The sequence below is a fragment of the Oncorhynchus masou genome, chromosome 33 (assembly GCF_036934945.1).
Source record: "Oncorhynchus masou masou isolate Uvic2021 chromosome 33, UVic_Omas_1.1, whole genome shotgun sequence".
Classification (NCBI taxonomy): domain Eukaryota; kingdom Metazoa; phylum Chordata; class Actinopteri; order Salmoniformes; family Salmonidae; genus Oncorhynchus; species Oncorhynchus masou.
The window spans coordinates 7134688-7150908 of record NC_088244.1 but is presented as its reverse complement, the minus strand read 5'-3'; the positions used below and the strand labels follow the sequence as shown (position 1 = coordinate 7150908).

Genomic DNA, 16221 nt, shown 5'->3' with positions numbered 1-16221 from the left:
TGGTATGAATTAATGATAAATGCCTGTGGTGAAAACACATTCGGATGTGTAGAAGATGCAGTGTGTGTGTGTGTGTGTGTGTGTGTGTGTGTGCGCATATATGTGTGCTCTTTCTCTCGTTCTCTCTCGTTCTCACTCTCCCTCTTTCACTTTCTCTCACACAGAAACTCTTAACATATTTTTCTATTTAATCAACACACCTGTATCAATAAACGCCACATCATATTTTCATGAAGACTGAACCACAAACATACATTATTTCGTCAAACCCAGAGGATCCTACTCCAGCAAGCTGTTGAAATACCATCTATTTTTGGACTGCAAAAATAATTGCAAACCCAATAGTTTGATCTCTACCTGTCCCCTGGCCTTAATAGTATTTTCCGTCCTGCAGAAGCAAACCTGGAAGTTTCTAAAATCTTTAAAATATTCATGAATTTTATTCCAACCATCCTCTCTGCATGACAAACCAGTCAGCGAGGCAGCCCCTCCCCCACCATCCCCTGTGAGGGTTTGGGTATAAACTGCCAACACATTGACCGCATTCCAAATGGAAGCCTGTTCCATATGTAGTGCACTAGTTTTAAGCAGGGTTCATAGGGCTCTGGTCAAAAGTAGTGCACTACTAAAAAAGGAATATGGTGCAATTTGAGACACAGATATACAGTGATGTAATAGTGGCCCAAATGAATTATGGGCCATGGTGATTCTGCTTTTCTGCCCTGACAGAAAAGGAAGAGAGTAGGTCCTCCTGTATAAACCACTGCCCTTAGTGGAGAGTTAAGTTAAGGAGAGATCTGTGAAACATCAAAGACAGGGGTTGGAGCTAATATTTAGCCCAAAGACTGGCCTGGTAAACGGGCAGGCGAGTGGGGGACTGGAGGGTAAGTTGGACTCCAAAGAGACATGCTAAACTAAATCAGCAGGACAGTATGGACGAGTTCAAAGAAAACAATTGGAGAAAACAACTGATAGCAGCAAAGGATTCAACTCCAAATAAACAAGTCATTCAGTCTTTTGTTCCTGTGTTGAGAATAGTGATTCTAGTTGGTAGGACGGTAAATGCGAGGGCAGAACACAGAAAGCAGGGCCAAGGCAACAGGTTAGAAGGCTTGGTTGAGTCAGTTGAGGTTGGTTAGAGGTAGAGCCTTGGCTGATACAGGAAAGAAGACTTGGTTGAGTTAGTTGAGATTGGTTAGAGGTAGAGCCTTGGCTGATACAGGAAATAAGACTTGGTTGAGTCAGTTGAGATTGGTTAGAGGTAGAGCCTTGGCTGATACAGGAAATAAGACTTGGCTGAGGCAAGTTAGAGGTAGAGGATTGCCTGAGGCAGGTTGAAAAGAGGCAGGTTGGAATGCTGAGACAGGTAAAAATTATTGGCGGAGGCAGGTTGGAAGGCTGAGACGGGTTAAAAGGCTTGGTGGAGGCAGGTTTGAAGGTTTGGCTCGGTTGAGGCAGGTTAGAAGCTTGGCTCAGTTGAGGCAGGTTAGAAGGGTTGGCTCGGTTGAGGCAGGTTAGAAGGTTTGGCTCGGTTGAGGCAGGTTAGAAGCTTGGCTCAGTTGAGGCAGGTTAAAAGGCTTGGCTCGGTTGAGGCAGGTTAAAAGGCTTGGCTCGGTTGAGGCAGGTTAGAAGGTTTGGCTCGGTTGAGGCAGGTTAGAAGGTTTGGCTTGGTTGAGGCAGGTTAGAAGGCTTGCCTCGGTTGAGGCAGGTTTAAAGGCTCGGCGGACGCAGGATAGAGCAGCAGACAAGATCTTAAAAGGAAGGTGTGGCTGTTCTAATGGTTTGACTAACAGTCGCAAATTCCCTTTAAACCCAGTCTGCTGTGAGGTCAGAGGTTAGAGGTCATCAGAGGTCAGGATGCTGTGCTTCTCCCCCATTGAACAGTAGACACACTGTGTATTCCCAAGGCCAGAGATACAAAGTGGATTCAAGGGGCTTTTCGTGAACAAACAAACAAATTTTAGAAGCCCACAAACAAGCGTTAATGTAAAGCACAGCGCTATTCTAAACTAATTGATGTTGCTATATACAAAAACTTAAGTCAAACAAAAATAAAAGAACATCCAAACAACAGCGAAACGACTTGAGCAAATAATAGAACTGAACATCGGACTACTTCTTCAAAGCAGCAGAAAAACATACATGGACTTTGGCTTGCAGCTAGCTGAGGTAAAAAGGTGCTATAGTGAGTTACAGTAAAAGCACCCGTAAAGCGGAGAGGGAGAGAAAGAGGGAAAAGAGAGAGAGAGAGACAGGGAGACAGAGGGCAAAGGAGGATTATGGGTAATGGGAGCATCCAGCAGACCACTCACGTTGACAATGGCCTCCTTGGTCTGGGCCATGTCTGATATGACTCCGTCTGTGATGATGAGCAGGACAAAGTACTGAGAACCGTCTTGTACGGCCGCTGCGTACCTGGGAGAGAACAGAGCCACAACAAGTTAGGGGCTCAAAAATAAGATAAGAATTGCCCCCTTCCAATACTGATGATGACATACCGGGACATTCTAGAAGTCATTGGAGCAGTAGATGTTCAGTAACATAATGCAGGGCCTAACTAAATTGGTTGCGCTGAAGATCTGCGCTGAAGACTGACATTTAAAGGGATACTTTTGAGATTTTGGCAATGAGGCCCTTTAATCTATACTGAACAAAAATATAAACACAACATGCAGCAATTTCAAATATTTGACCGAGTTACAGTTCATATAAGGAAATAAGTGAATTGAAATAAATTCATTAGGCCCTTAATCTATGGGTTTCACATGAATGGAAATACAGATGTGTGTCTGTTGGTCACAGATACCTTAAAAAAATATAGGGATGTGGATCAGAAAGCCAGTCAGTATCTGGTGTGACCACCATTTGCCTCATGCAGCGCAACACATCTCCTTCACTTAGAGTTGATCAGGCTGTTGATTGTGGCCTGTGCAATGTTGCTCCATTCCTCTTCAATGGCTGTGCGACGTTTTGGCGGAAACTGGAACATCGTGTCGATCCAGAGCATCCCAAACATGCTAAATCGGTGACATGTCTTGTTAGTTTGCAGGCCATGAAAGAAATGGGGCATTTTCAGCTTCCAGGAATTGTGTACAGATCCTAGCGACATGGGGCAGTGCATTATCATGCTGAAACATGAGGTGATGGCGGTGGATGAATGACACGACAATGTGCCTCAGGATCTCCTCACAGTAACTCCGCGCATTCAAATTGCCATCGATAAAATGCAGTTGTGTTCGTTGTCCGAAGCTTATGAACATACCATAACTTGAGACATATGTGGCATTGTGTTGTGTGACTAACCTCACATTTTAGAGTGGCCTTTTACTGTCCAATGGCACAAGGTGCACCTGTTTATTGATCATGCTGTTTAAACAGCTTCTTGATATGCCAGGTGAATGGATTATCTTGGCAAAACGTGTGCAACAAAATTTGCGAGAAATAAGAAATGCTTTTTTGCGCCTAACATTTCTGGCATCTATTTCAGCCCATGAAACACGGTACAAACACTTTACATGTTGCGGTCAATACTTGTGTTCAGTGTTCTGTGTTCAGTGTTCAGTTATATAGGGGCGGCAGTGTAGCCTAGTGGTTAGAGTATTGGACCATTGGACTAGTGACCGAAAGGTTGCAAGTTCAAATCCCCGAGCTGACAAGGTACAACATCTGTCGTTCTGCCCCTGAACAGGCAGTTAACCCACTGTTCCTAGGCCGTCATTGAAAATAAGAATTTGTTCTTAACTGACTTGCCTAGTAAAATAAAAATAAAATAAATAAATAATCTCACCCGGCACAGCCAGAAGAGGACTGGCCTCCCCACATAGCCTGGTTCCTCTCTAGGTTTCTTCCTAGGTTTTGGCCTTTCCAGGGAGTTTTTCCTAGCCACTGTGCTTCTACACCTGCATTGCTTGCTGTTTGGGGTTTTAGGCTGGGTTTCTGTACAGCCCTTTGAGATATCAGCTGATGTACGAAGGGCTATATAAATATATTTGATTTTGATTTGATTTACTTCCCCCGGAGTCAGATGAACTTGTGGATACCATATTTATGTCTCTACTTCCAGTATGAAGGAAGAGGTAGTTCCGCGAGCCAATGCTAACTAGCGTTAGCACAATGACTGGAAGTCTGTGGCATCTACTAGCACACTTCCAGCCATTTGTGCTAACGCTAGTTAGAAACTTCCTTTAAACTGCATGTAGAGACATAAAAATGGTATCCACAAGTTCAAATCCAGAAGTATTCCTTTCAAGATAATTTCCAATTGAGCTGACATCTCGTTTACCATGAATGCAGCCTCCGAGAAAGTGAGAACGTATACCTTTCAATGTAAACCGCACTGCAACGGGGATCTTCAGTGCTACGGATAGAGGCGGTAAAGAGATCCATCGAACTCGACCAAAACAATGAAAATGCCATGGCAACACCACTCACACGTCCCCCGTGGGGTAAAGATTCAGAGTCTCCTCATTGCCCCACATCAAACTTGTTCATACAGTACAGATCCAGGATCTCATTTTGAGCCAGTTTGCTACAGCAATGTGGATAATAATGGAATGGACATTTTTTGTAGGGGATTATGCATTTTTCTTAGGAAAATTAAGTCTGAAATTTCAATGTGGAAATTACAAACCTGAGAAGTCTATTTAAACCTCAAATACACTGCATGTTTTTGAAAGTTAATTTTAAGTTCTCCTGCAACAGGGTGATCAAATTAAGATCCTATATCTGTATGTGTATATCACACTATGTTGAGGCAAACATCGGAGTATAATGCTTGTTTTGATGTCAACCCCATCGTCACCAATGAACTGCATTACACTTAAAAATGTCTTCAAGTTCCACCACCGATTTCCATATGGCTAGCTATGCTACCAGCTTATACGAATGGGAGTTAGCATTTAGCAGACATTTTTTTTCTAACCCTGAAAAGGAATACTTGTAAATATTATGCAGTGAAAACAGCAACAAATATATCCAAATAGGATTTTAGGAACCAGATTGTGGGCCTGTTAGAACACAAAAATCATCATGAATTTGACAAATATCCACTTTGTAATATCAGATTATTTCTAATGTGCGCCATTGACAGCATCCTTGTTCTTCCCCTCACGGTCTGCTTTCCAATGATCTCCTCACCGCATGTATGAATCGAGCCCTAAAAACTGATCTCTAACTCTGACCTGTCAAAGGCACACACACACACACACACACACTCACACACACACACACACACACACACACACACACACACACACACACACACACACACACACACACACAGTGACTTCTAAATCTCTGAGGCCCAGTGCTTGTGATGAGCCACACCATAGACTCGGCAGTGTTCTGTATGTAAGTGACCTAGATTCCATCACCCATCCCTAGCTGTCCATAACATGAAACATTTACTTGTGTGTTTAGAATTGCAAACTGCTGTATTTCTTTATTATTTTTTAGAGTTATTATTGATTGCCAGGTGGGCTCATGATTTGACCAGGGGTGGTGTATATTAAGCCTCTCAGAGGCTGGGATCATCTCCCTCCTGTCCAGTTAATCTGATTCATTATGATCTAGGATCAGCTCCCTCCTGTCCAATGTAATCTGATTCATTATGATCTAGGATCAGCTCCCTCCTGTCCATGTAATCTGATTCATTATGATCTAGGATCAGCTCCCCCCTGTCCAGTGTAATCTGATTCATTATGATCTAGGATCAGCTCCCTCCTGTCCAGTGTAATCTGATTCATTATGATCTAGGATCAGCTCCCTCCTGTCCAGTGTAATCTGATTCATTATGATCTAGGATCAGCTTCCTCCTGTCCAGTGTAATCTGATTCATTATGATCTAGGATCAGCTCCCTCCTGTCCAGTGTAATCTGATTCATTATGATCTAGGATCAGCTCCCTCCTGTCCAATGTAATCTGATTCATTATGATCTAGGATCAGCTCCCTCCTGTCCATGTAATCTGATTCATTATGATCTAGGATCAGCTCCCCCCTGTCCAGTGTAATCTGATTCATTATGATCTAGGATCAGCTCCCTCCTGTCCAGTGTAATCTGATTCATTATGATCTAGGATCAGCTCCCTCCTGTCCAGTGTAATCTGATTCATTATGATCTAGGATCAGCTCCCTCCTGTCCAGTGTAATCTGATTCATTATGATCTAGGATCAGCTTCCTCCTGTCCAGTGTAATCTGATTCATTATGATCTAGGATCAGCTCCCTCCTGTCCAGTGTAATCTGATTCATTATGATCTAGGATCAGCTCCCTCCTGTCCAGTGTAATCTGATTCATTATGATCTAGGATCAGCTCCCTCCTGTCCAATGTAATCTGATTCATTATGATCATTGATCAGCTCCCTCCTGTCCAGTGTAATCTGATTCATTATGATCTAGGATCAGCTTCCTCCTGTCCAGTGTAATCTGATTCATTATGATCTAGGATCAGCTCCCTCCTGTCCAGTGTAATCTGATTCATTATGATCTAGGATCAGCTCCCTCCTGTCCATGTAATCTGATTCATTATGATCTAGGATCAGAACCCTACTGTCTATGTAATCTGATTCATTATGATCTAGGATCAGCTCCCTCCTGTCCATGTAATCTGATTCATTATGATCTAGGATCAGCTCCCTCCTGTCCAGTGTAATCTGATTCATTATGATCTAGGATCAGAACCCTCCTGTCTATGTAATCTGATTCATTATGATCTAGGATCAGCTGCCTCCTGTCCATGTAATCTTATTCCTCGTGATCTAAAAGGCAAAACTGATCCTAAATCAGCTCTCCTACTGTACTCTGATCCTGATCTTTTTATTGTGACTAGAGAAGAGGAGACAACAGAGACACATCCAAGCGCTCATTATGCCAAAGCTAAGGACGTTTTGACATTTCAGCCGGACCTCTGGGGGTTGTTGTTGAGCCCTTTCTCCTGCTTTCTAATTTAGCTTGTCAGATGATTGGCTCGCTGGAGTCTGGAGCTGACACTTTAATTAAAGACAAGGAGGGGTTCAGAATCAGAAGGATGGTGTGTCCCCATGTGTGGGAGTGTGTGTCCGTGAGCGTGAGTGTGTGTGTGTGTGTGTTTGAGTGAGAGGAGGTCAGACAAACACAGACTTGAGACATTACTGTTGTTATGGAGATTAAAGGGACATCTAGCCTCATCAGGGCCACCCACACACACACACACACACACACTTTACTATCCTTGTGGGGACCAAACAATTGATCCCCATTCAAAATAATATTTATCTTAACCCTAAACCTCTACTGTAACTCAAACCCTAATTCTAACCTGAATTCTACCCCTAAACCTAAAATATTTCCTTTGTGGAGGCGAAATGTCCCCACTTGTCTGAATTGTCCTTGTTTTATTATCCTTATGAGGACTTCTGGTCTCCACGAGGAAAGTAGAACCACACACACACGCACGCACGCACGCACGCACGCACGCACGCACGCACGCACGCACGCACGCACACACACACACACACACACACACACACACACACACACACACACACACACACACACACACACACACACACACACACACACAACAACAACAACAACAACAACAACAACAACAACAACAACGTGGGTCCATGCACTCATAAGTCTGACCTGAGACTTGACCTCCACTTCCATCTGTCACCACGGCAACAGCTGATTGTTTATTTCCTCTTCATTAAGTCACAACGCACCCATAAACAACAGTTATTTGCTGGTTTACAGGATCTAATGGCCTGTCTGATTCGTATCCAGTGTGGAGCTGAAGGTTGCCTGAAGGTTTGTTTTCAACTGGCTTTATAACCAAGGTTGAGATAAGGTTGAATGACGATCATCAGCCTTGTGATGTAAGACAAGTGCCAGATCTGCTTATCCTGTTGTATAGCTGACTCTTATAACCAGGTCCCAGATCTGTTTGTGCTGTATAGCTGACTCTTATAACCAGGTCCCAGATCTGTTTGTGCTGTATAGCTGACTCTTATAACCAGGTCCCAGATCTGTTTGTGCTGTATAGCCGACTCTTATAACCAGGTCCCAGATCTGTTTGTGCTGTATAGCCGACTCTTATAACCAGGTCCCAGATCTGTTTGTGCTGTTGTATAGCCTGTGCTGTTGTATTGACCTTTTATTTCAATCTTTGCAATGTCTCTATGTGTGTCTCTACACACTCACAGGGCCCTACACACTCACAGGGCCCTACACACTCATAGGGCCCTACACACTCATAGGGCCCTACACACTCATAGGACCCTACACACTCACAGGGCCCCACACACTCACAGGGCCCTACACACTCATAGGGCCCTACACACTCATAGGGCCCTACAAACTCATAGGGCCCTACACACTCATAGGACCCTACACACTCATAGGACCCTACGCACTCATAGGACCCTACACACTCATAGGGCCCTACACACTCACAGGGCCCTACACACTCACAGGGCCCTACACACTCATAGGACCCTACACACTCATAGGGCCCTACACACTCACAGGGCCCTACACACTCATAGGGCCCTACACACTCACAGGGCCCTACACACTCACAGGGCCCTACACACTCATAGGACCCTACACACTCATAGGACCCTACACACTCACAGGGCCCTACACACTCACAGGGCCTTACACACTCACAGGGCACTACACACTCATACACACTGTCACTCCAACACACACACAGACACTCACTCCACCATCTGCTCACTCATACATAATATGCACATTAATTCATACTGACTTTATATACACCCACACTCACTCACATACAAGTTGCTACTACTGTTTATCTTATATCCTGTTGCCTAGTCCCCTTTTACCCCTGTACATACAGTGCATTCGGACTCTTTTCAGTTGGACTTTTTTCACATTTTGTTACATTTTGTTATTCAGTCTTTTTCTAAAATGGATTAGATTGTTTTTCCCTCATCAACCTACTACACAATACCCCATAATGACAAAGCAAAAACTTTTTCTTAGATTTGATTTATTTTAAATAAATAAACTGTAATATCACATTTACAGTTTTGAGACCCTTTACTCAGTACTTTGTTGAAGCACCTTTGGCAGCGATTCCTCTTGGGTATGTCGCTACAAGCTTGGCACAGCTGTATTTGGGGAGTTTCTCCCACTCTTCTCTGCAGATCCTCTCAAGCCCTGTCAGGTTGGATGGGGAGTGTTTCTGCATAGCTATTTTCAGGTCTCTCCAGAGAGGATAGATTTAAGATTTAAGGTTTAAGTCAGACCTCTGGTTGGTTCACTCAAGGACATTCAGAGAGTTGTCCCGGAGCCACTCCTGCGTTATCTTGGCAGTGTGCTTAAGGTCGTCGTCCTGATAGAAGGTGAACCATAGCCCCAGTCTGGGTTCCTGAGCGCTCTGGAGCAGGTTTTCATCAAGGATCTCGCTGTACTTTGCTCCGTTCATCTTTCCCTCAATTCTGACTAGTCTACCAGTCCCTGTCGCTGAAAAACATCCCCACAGCATGATGCTGCCACCACCATGCTTTATGGTGCCAGGTTTCCTCCAGATGTGATGCTTAGCATTCAGGCCAAAGAGTTCAATCTTGGTTTCATCAGACCAGAGAATCTTGCTTCATGTGGTCTGAGAGTCCTTTAGGTGCCTTTTGGCAAACTTCAAGCAGGCTGTCATGTGCCTTTTACTAAGGAGTGGCTTCTGTCTGGCCACTCGACCATAAAGGCCTGATTGGTGGAGTTCTGCATAGATGGTTGTCTTTCTGGAAGGTTCTCCCATCTCCACAGAGGAACACTGGAGCTCTGTCAGAGTGACCATCGAATTCTTGGTCACTTTCCTGATCAAGGCCTTTCCACCTGATTGCTCAGTTTGGCCGGGCGGCCAGTTCTATGAAGAGTCTAGGTGGCGCCAATATTTTTTCATTTCAGAATAATGGAGGCCAATGTGTTCTTGGGGACCTTCAATGCTGCAGACATTTGTGCCTTGACACAATCCTGCCTCGGAGCTCTACGGACAATTTCTTCAACCTCACGGCTTGGTTTTAGCTCTGACATGCGTTGTCAACTGTGGGACCTCATATAGACAGGTTTGAGCCTGTCCAAATCATGTCCAAGCAATTGAATTTAACATAAGTGCACTCCAATCAAGTTGTGGAAACATCTTAAGGATGATCAATGGAAGCAGGATGCACATGAGCTCAATTTTGAGTCTCATAGCAAAGGGTCTGAATACTTATGTAAATAAGGTATTTCTGTGTTTTCTTTTGAATAAACTTGCACAAATTTCTAAAAAACAGTTTTGCTTTGTCGTTATGGGCTATTGGTAGATGGGTAAAAAAAAATACTGGAATTGATTTTGGCCAAATGCAACTGCACTCTCTGTTCAGTGTGCACTCTGCTTAGCAGCGGTGTCTCTGCTCAGTTTGGCAGCTGTGTGAGTGGGTGGAAGATTCCAGTGTGCTTCACAGTTTACCGGATCTTATTTCGGCAGTTTTCACTCCACGACCCACACGCTTCAGTGCTGTTGTTCAGCAGCAGATGATGCGCTGTCAGCCACTGGCTTGTCATTCCCACTCGTCATCACTCACCGCTGTCATCGAATGGACTCAAGCTAGCAGCTAGCAACAAGTTCTGACTGAGCTCAGTTGTCATGAAACGCAAATACAGCGATGAGTTTCTCTCTCTTGGTTTAATACAAATCTTGAGAAATAACGAGGAGTGCCAGCAACGTGTTTTGTGCAGCGAATTGCTTAATAATGAGTCTCTCAAAACGAACAAATTAAAACTTCAGGTCCTGACCAAACATCCACAGCATGACGGTAAACCCAGGCAATTATTTCAGAACAGGGCAGAATGCTTCAGGAAACAATGAGTCAACAGTGGAAGAGTCAGTCAGTAAGTCATTTTTGTCATTTTATAACAGGTGCTGGATGATAAGCTGAAATAAGGGAATACCATCTCTCATAATAGTAGATGGGAATTTCTCTTTTAAACAATCCACTTGTACACAGCTATTAGCTAACACTAGCCAAAGCAAGCTATCTAGCTACTGATAGTGCAACCCTAAGTAACCATACCGATGAAGATGGAGAAAATAAACTGTTGCTGTTAAAATACAATAAATCATTTGTATTCTGAACTGGAATACACTGATTGACGCAAGATTATTTTTGAGACAAACACACTCACTAAGTTCTGGGTTGCTCATCTACAGCAGGAAGCAGTCTCCTGCCTAGCTGAGAAAGCAGTAGTTGTTCTGATCCAGTTTGGCACCACATAAGGTGCCTTCGGAAGGTATTCAGACCCCTTGACTTTTTCCACATTTTGTTAGGTTACAGCCTTATTCACAAAATTGATTAGATTGTTTTTTCCCCTCATCAATCTGCACACAATAGCCAATAATGACAAAGCAAAAACAGGGTTAGAATTTTTTGCTAATTCATATATAAAAAAAACCCTGAAATATCACATTTACATAAGTATTCAGACCCTTTACTCAGTACTTTGTTGAAGCATCTTTTGGAGGGATTACAGCCTTGAGTCTTCTTGGGTATGATGCTACAAGCTCGGCACACCTGTATTTGGGGAGTTTCTCCTATTCTCTGCAAATCCTCTCAAGCTCTGTGGTAATTGTGTGTAGATTGCTGACGATTTTTATTTACTTAATCCATTTCAAAATGAGTCTGTTTCGTAACAAAATGTGGAAATAGTCAAGGGGTCTGAGTGCCTTATCCAGTGCCTTTTCCATAAGACCTATGGCAGTCAGGGTTCTCAGCTATGGTACACTTTAGAAACAAGTAAAGAAACACTCAATGCTGAGCATCACCTCAGTGTTGCACTGTCACTAACTGAGCCCTGAATAGACCTGCTTGTTGAAAAACCAGTCACACACCTCTCATTAGGACTGTGTGTGTGTGTTTTCTGGTCTACATCTGTGTGATGTGATCAATCAGTTCAGAATTTAAATTTCATTTATTGTATTTTAACAGCAACAGTTCCAACCTAAGAGTGTTAGGTTTTGTCAAAGAATCCTCTATTTGCAGCAATTACAACCTTGCAGACCTTTGGCATTCTAGTTGTCAATTTGTTGAGGTAATCTGAATAGATTACACCCTATGCTTCCTGAAGCACCTCCCACAAATTGGATTGGCTTGATGGGCACTTCTTACGTACCACACGGTCAAGCTGCTCCCACAACAGCTCAATAGGGTTGAGATCCGGTGACTGTGCTGGCCACTCCATTATAGACAGAATACCAGCTGACTGCTTCTTCCCTAAATAGTTATTGCATAGTTTGTAGCTATGCTTTGGGTTATTGTCGTGTTGCAGGAGGAAATTGGCAGCCATTAACCTCCATCCACAGGGTATGGCAAGGCTATCACTCCATTTTGCCACGCCATGCCATACCCTGTGGTATCCCTTTTACCCTGTACAAATCTCCCACTTTATCAACACCAAAGCCCCCCCCAGACCATCACATTGTCCCCACCATGCTTGACAGAATGTTCTTCTTTGTGATCCAAACAACTCAAACTTAGACTGTCCATAACACTTTTGCTTTAGGACATTTCTAATTGACGGGCTATATATATATAGGTATTTTATTTAATTGTTATTTGTCTGTGTTGCATTTGTTAATTGGCATAAGTACAATGAAAATGTACCAATATCTATGTTTAGTGGCATGTTTTCGTAAGTTTAGGTCCCAGGAAAAGACAGCATTTCTAAATTGGGTCCCAGGCTGAAATGGTTTAAGAAGCCCTGCCTTTGAGCCTGGTGAAGTTATTGGATGGTGTATCAATACACCCAGTCACTACAAAGATACATGTGTCCTTTCTAACTCAGTTGCCGGAGAGGAAGGAAACCGCTCAGGGAATTCACCATGAAGGGAAAGGGTGACTCTAAAACGGTTACAGAGTGGTGGCTGCAGCATGTTATGGGTATGCGTGTCATTGGCAAGAACTGGGTCGTTTTTTTGTTGATGAAAATAAAGGGGATAGAGTTAAGCACAGGCAAAATCCTAGAGGAAAACCTGGTTCAGTCTGCTTCCAACAGACACTGGGAGACAAATGCACCTTTCAGCAGGACAATAACCAACAACACAAGGCCAAATATACACTGGAGTTGCTTACCAAAACAACAGTGAATGTTCCTGAGTGGCCTAGATACAGTTTTGACTTAAATCGGCTTGAAAATCTATGGAAAGACTTGAAAATGGCTGTCTAGCAATGAACAATCACAAATTTGACAGAGCTTGAGGAATTTAGATAATAATAATGTGCAAGTATTGTACAATCCAGGTGTGCAAAGAGATTAAACCAGAATGAATCACAGCTGTAATCATTGCCAAAGATGATTCTAACATGTACTGGCTCAGGGGTGTGAATACTTATGTAAATTTGATATTTCTGTATTTCATTTTCAATACATTTACAATTAAAACTTTTTTTTCTTCACTTTGTTATTAGGGTTTATTGTGTGACGATGGTTGAGAAAAATAAAACAATTTAATCCATTTTTAAGCTGTAACACAATAAAATATGGAATAAGTTTATGAATACTTTCTGAAGGCATTGTATTTATTTTGTATTTATTTTCCAAGCTAAAGCACACAATATTTTACATACAGCAGCTTAGGACCAAAGAGTTGGTCCTTTATCTCAGTATTATTTTAAACACCAGCAACGGTATTCTCTAGATTAGTATTAGCATACTTTCATCAATGACTCACTTTGCCACGTGGTTGATGACCGGAGCGAAGTTGGTTGGTCCGTAGAGTTGTACAGTCTTTAGACTCTGATGGTATGCTTCTAGAATCCCCTCCATTCCGTTGCAGTAGGGGTTCTCTATGTTGCCATTCTGTGAAGGAGAAAATACAAACATGTTACCTGAATTAGTTCATCAGGTATATACCTTTTTGAATGGTTCATTTCTGAAATAAAATCAGGATAATATAGTGAGGAAATCGACGATGTGAGTGTAAAGGAGTACGCATTCATCGGTTTATTTTGCTCCTAGCAGAACTCGGCGAGGCGAAGCGAACATCTGTGCTCGCATACTCCCTCAAGACCTCACTTGTAAAACGAGAAAAAAGTGGCAGTATTAGCGTTGTTTGTCCCTCTTAAGCCACTGTAGCAACAACATTGCCAGTAACACTTCCTCAAAATAGTCTCAAATCAAATCAAATTTTATTTGTCACATACACATGGTTAGCAGATGTTAATGCGAGTGTAGCGAAATGCTTGTGCTTCTAGTTCCGACAATGCAGTAATAACCAACAAGTAATCTAACTAACTATTCAAAAACTACTATCTTATACACACAAGTGTAAGGGAATAAAGAATATGTACATAAAGATATATGAATAAGTGATGGTACAGAGCAGCATAGGCAAGATACAGTAGATGGTATCGAGTACAGTATATACATATGAGATGAGTATGTAAATAAAGTGACATAGTTAAAGTGGCTAGTGATACATGTATTACATAAGGATGAATAATGTAGGGTATGTAAACATTATATTAGGTAGCATTGTTTAAAGTGGCTAGTGATATATTTTACATCATTTCCCATCAATTCCCATTATTAAAGTGGCTGGAGTTGAGTCAGTGTGTTGACAGCAGCCACTCAATGTTAGTGGTTGCTGTTTAACAGTCTGATGGCCTTGAGATAGAAGCTGTTTTTCAGTCTCTCGGTCCCAGCTTTGATGCACCTGTACTGACCTCGCCTTCTGGATGATAGCGGGGTGAACAGGCAGTGGCTCGGGTGGTTGTCCTTGATGATCTTTATGGCCTTCCTGTAACATCGGGTGGTGTAGGTGTCCTGGAGGGCAGGTAGTTTACCCCGGTGATGCGTTGTGCAGACCTCACTACCCTCTGGAGAGCCTTACGGTTGTGGGCGGAGCAGTTGCCGTACCAGGCGGTGATACAGCCCGCCAGGATGCTCTCGATTGTGCATCTGTAGAAGTTTGTGAGTGCTTTTGGTGACAAGCCGAATTTCTTCAGCCTCCTGGGGTTGAAGAGGTGCTGCTGCGCCTTCTTCACGATGCTGTCTGTGTGGGTGGACCAATTCAGTTTGTCTGTGATGTGTATGCCGAGGAACTTAAAACTTACTACCCTCTCCACTACTGTTCCATCGATGTGGATAGGGGGGTGTTCCCTCTGCTGTTTCCTGAAGTCCACAATCATCTCCTTAGTTTTGTTGATGTTGAGTGTGAGGTTATAGTCTGAATTAATTTAAGATAAATCAAGAAATCTGTAATTAATTTTGACGTTTTTACTCAGGAGGTTTAAGTGGCACAATTTTACATATAACTAAGATGTTCGGGCTTAAAAAAAGTTGTCATTGTGCGCTGATGATTCATGTTTTCTTTTAAATCCACAATTAGAATCCCTCAACAGGCTCGTAGAGGATCTAGATAATTTTTCTAAAACCAAACTACTGTACTATTTTACATATTGGATCACTAAAAAATAAAAAAATGACATTACCGTGTAGTTTACCAATAAAATGGTCTGACATACTCGGTATTCATATCCCGAAAGAAAGAAATGATCTCACTCCAATACATTTTAATGTAAAGTTAGCAAAAATACATAAGATCTTGCTACCATGGAAAGGAACCTTCCTATTTGTGGAAAAATACACCTGATGAACTCTTTAGTCATATCACAGTTGACCGATTTGCTAATGGTTTGGCCTACACCTAGCAACCAGTTTAAAAAAATTATATGAGCAAAAAATATTACATTTGATTTGTAATGGCAAGCCAGACAAAATTAAAAGAGCCTATTTATATCATGAATATGAATTTGGAGGGCAGAAATGATTAAATATTAAAGCATTACACATCTCACTAAAGGCTTCAGTCATACAAAAGTTATACATTAATCCAAACGGGTTCTCTAACAAATTAGTGCCTGTGAGCACTCCATTACTTCACGTTTCATTTGTTTCTACAGTGTTTTGATGAGTTTCACTAATTAAACATGTGGAACTCTACGCACGCTGCGCCTTGGTCCATTTATTCTTCCAACGATCGTGACAGAAGATCCCACCTCCCACGGACCAAGCAGCATGCCCAGGAGGAGCAGACATCCTGGATGTGGGAGGAAATCCTGGCCGGAAAGGATTGCCGAGGCAGCGAGGGAGGCTCAGCGACGACACCGGGGTTCGCGGCCACGACGGAAGCCCAAGAGGCAGCCTCAAAACATTTTTGGGGGGAGCACACAGGG

The 16221-nt window shown here is 42.7% G+C and overlaps 1 protein-coding gene across 3 annotated transcripts in view; it reads right to left on the bottom strand.

Annotated features, from left to right (window-relative positions):
- LOC135527745 (copine-5-like) overlaps window positions 1-16221 on the bottom strand; it is a 188911-nt gene that overhangs the window by 10444 nt on the left and 162246 nt on the right. For all 3 annotated transcript variants that reach the window (XM_064956278.1, XM_064956279.1, XM_064956277.1), the window contains 2 exons: window positions 13716-13843; window positions 2313-2415 (listed from right to left, as the gene is read on the bottom strand). In XM_064956278.1, the coding sequence (XP_064812350.1) occupies window positions 2313-2415; window positions 13716-13843 (231 nt within the window). The remainder of the gene's footprint in view (window positions 1-2312; window positions 2416-13715; window positions 13844-16221) is intronic.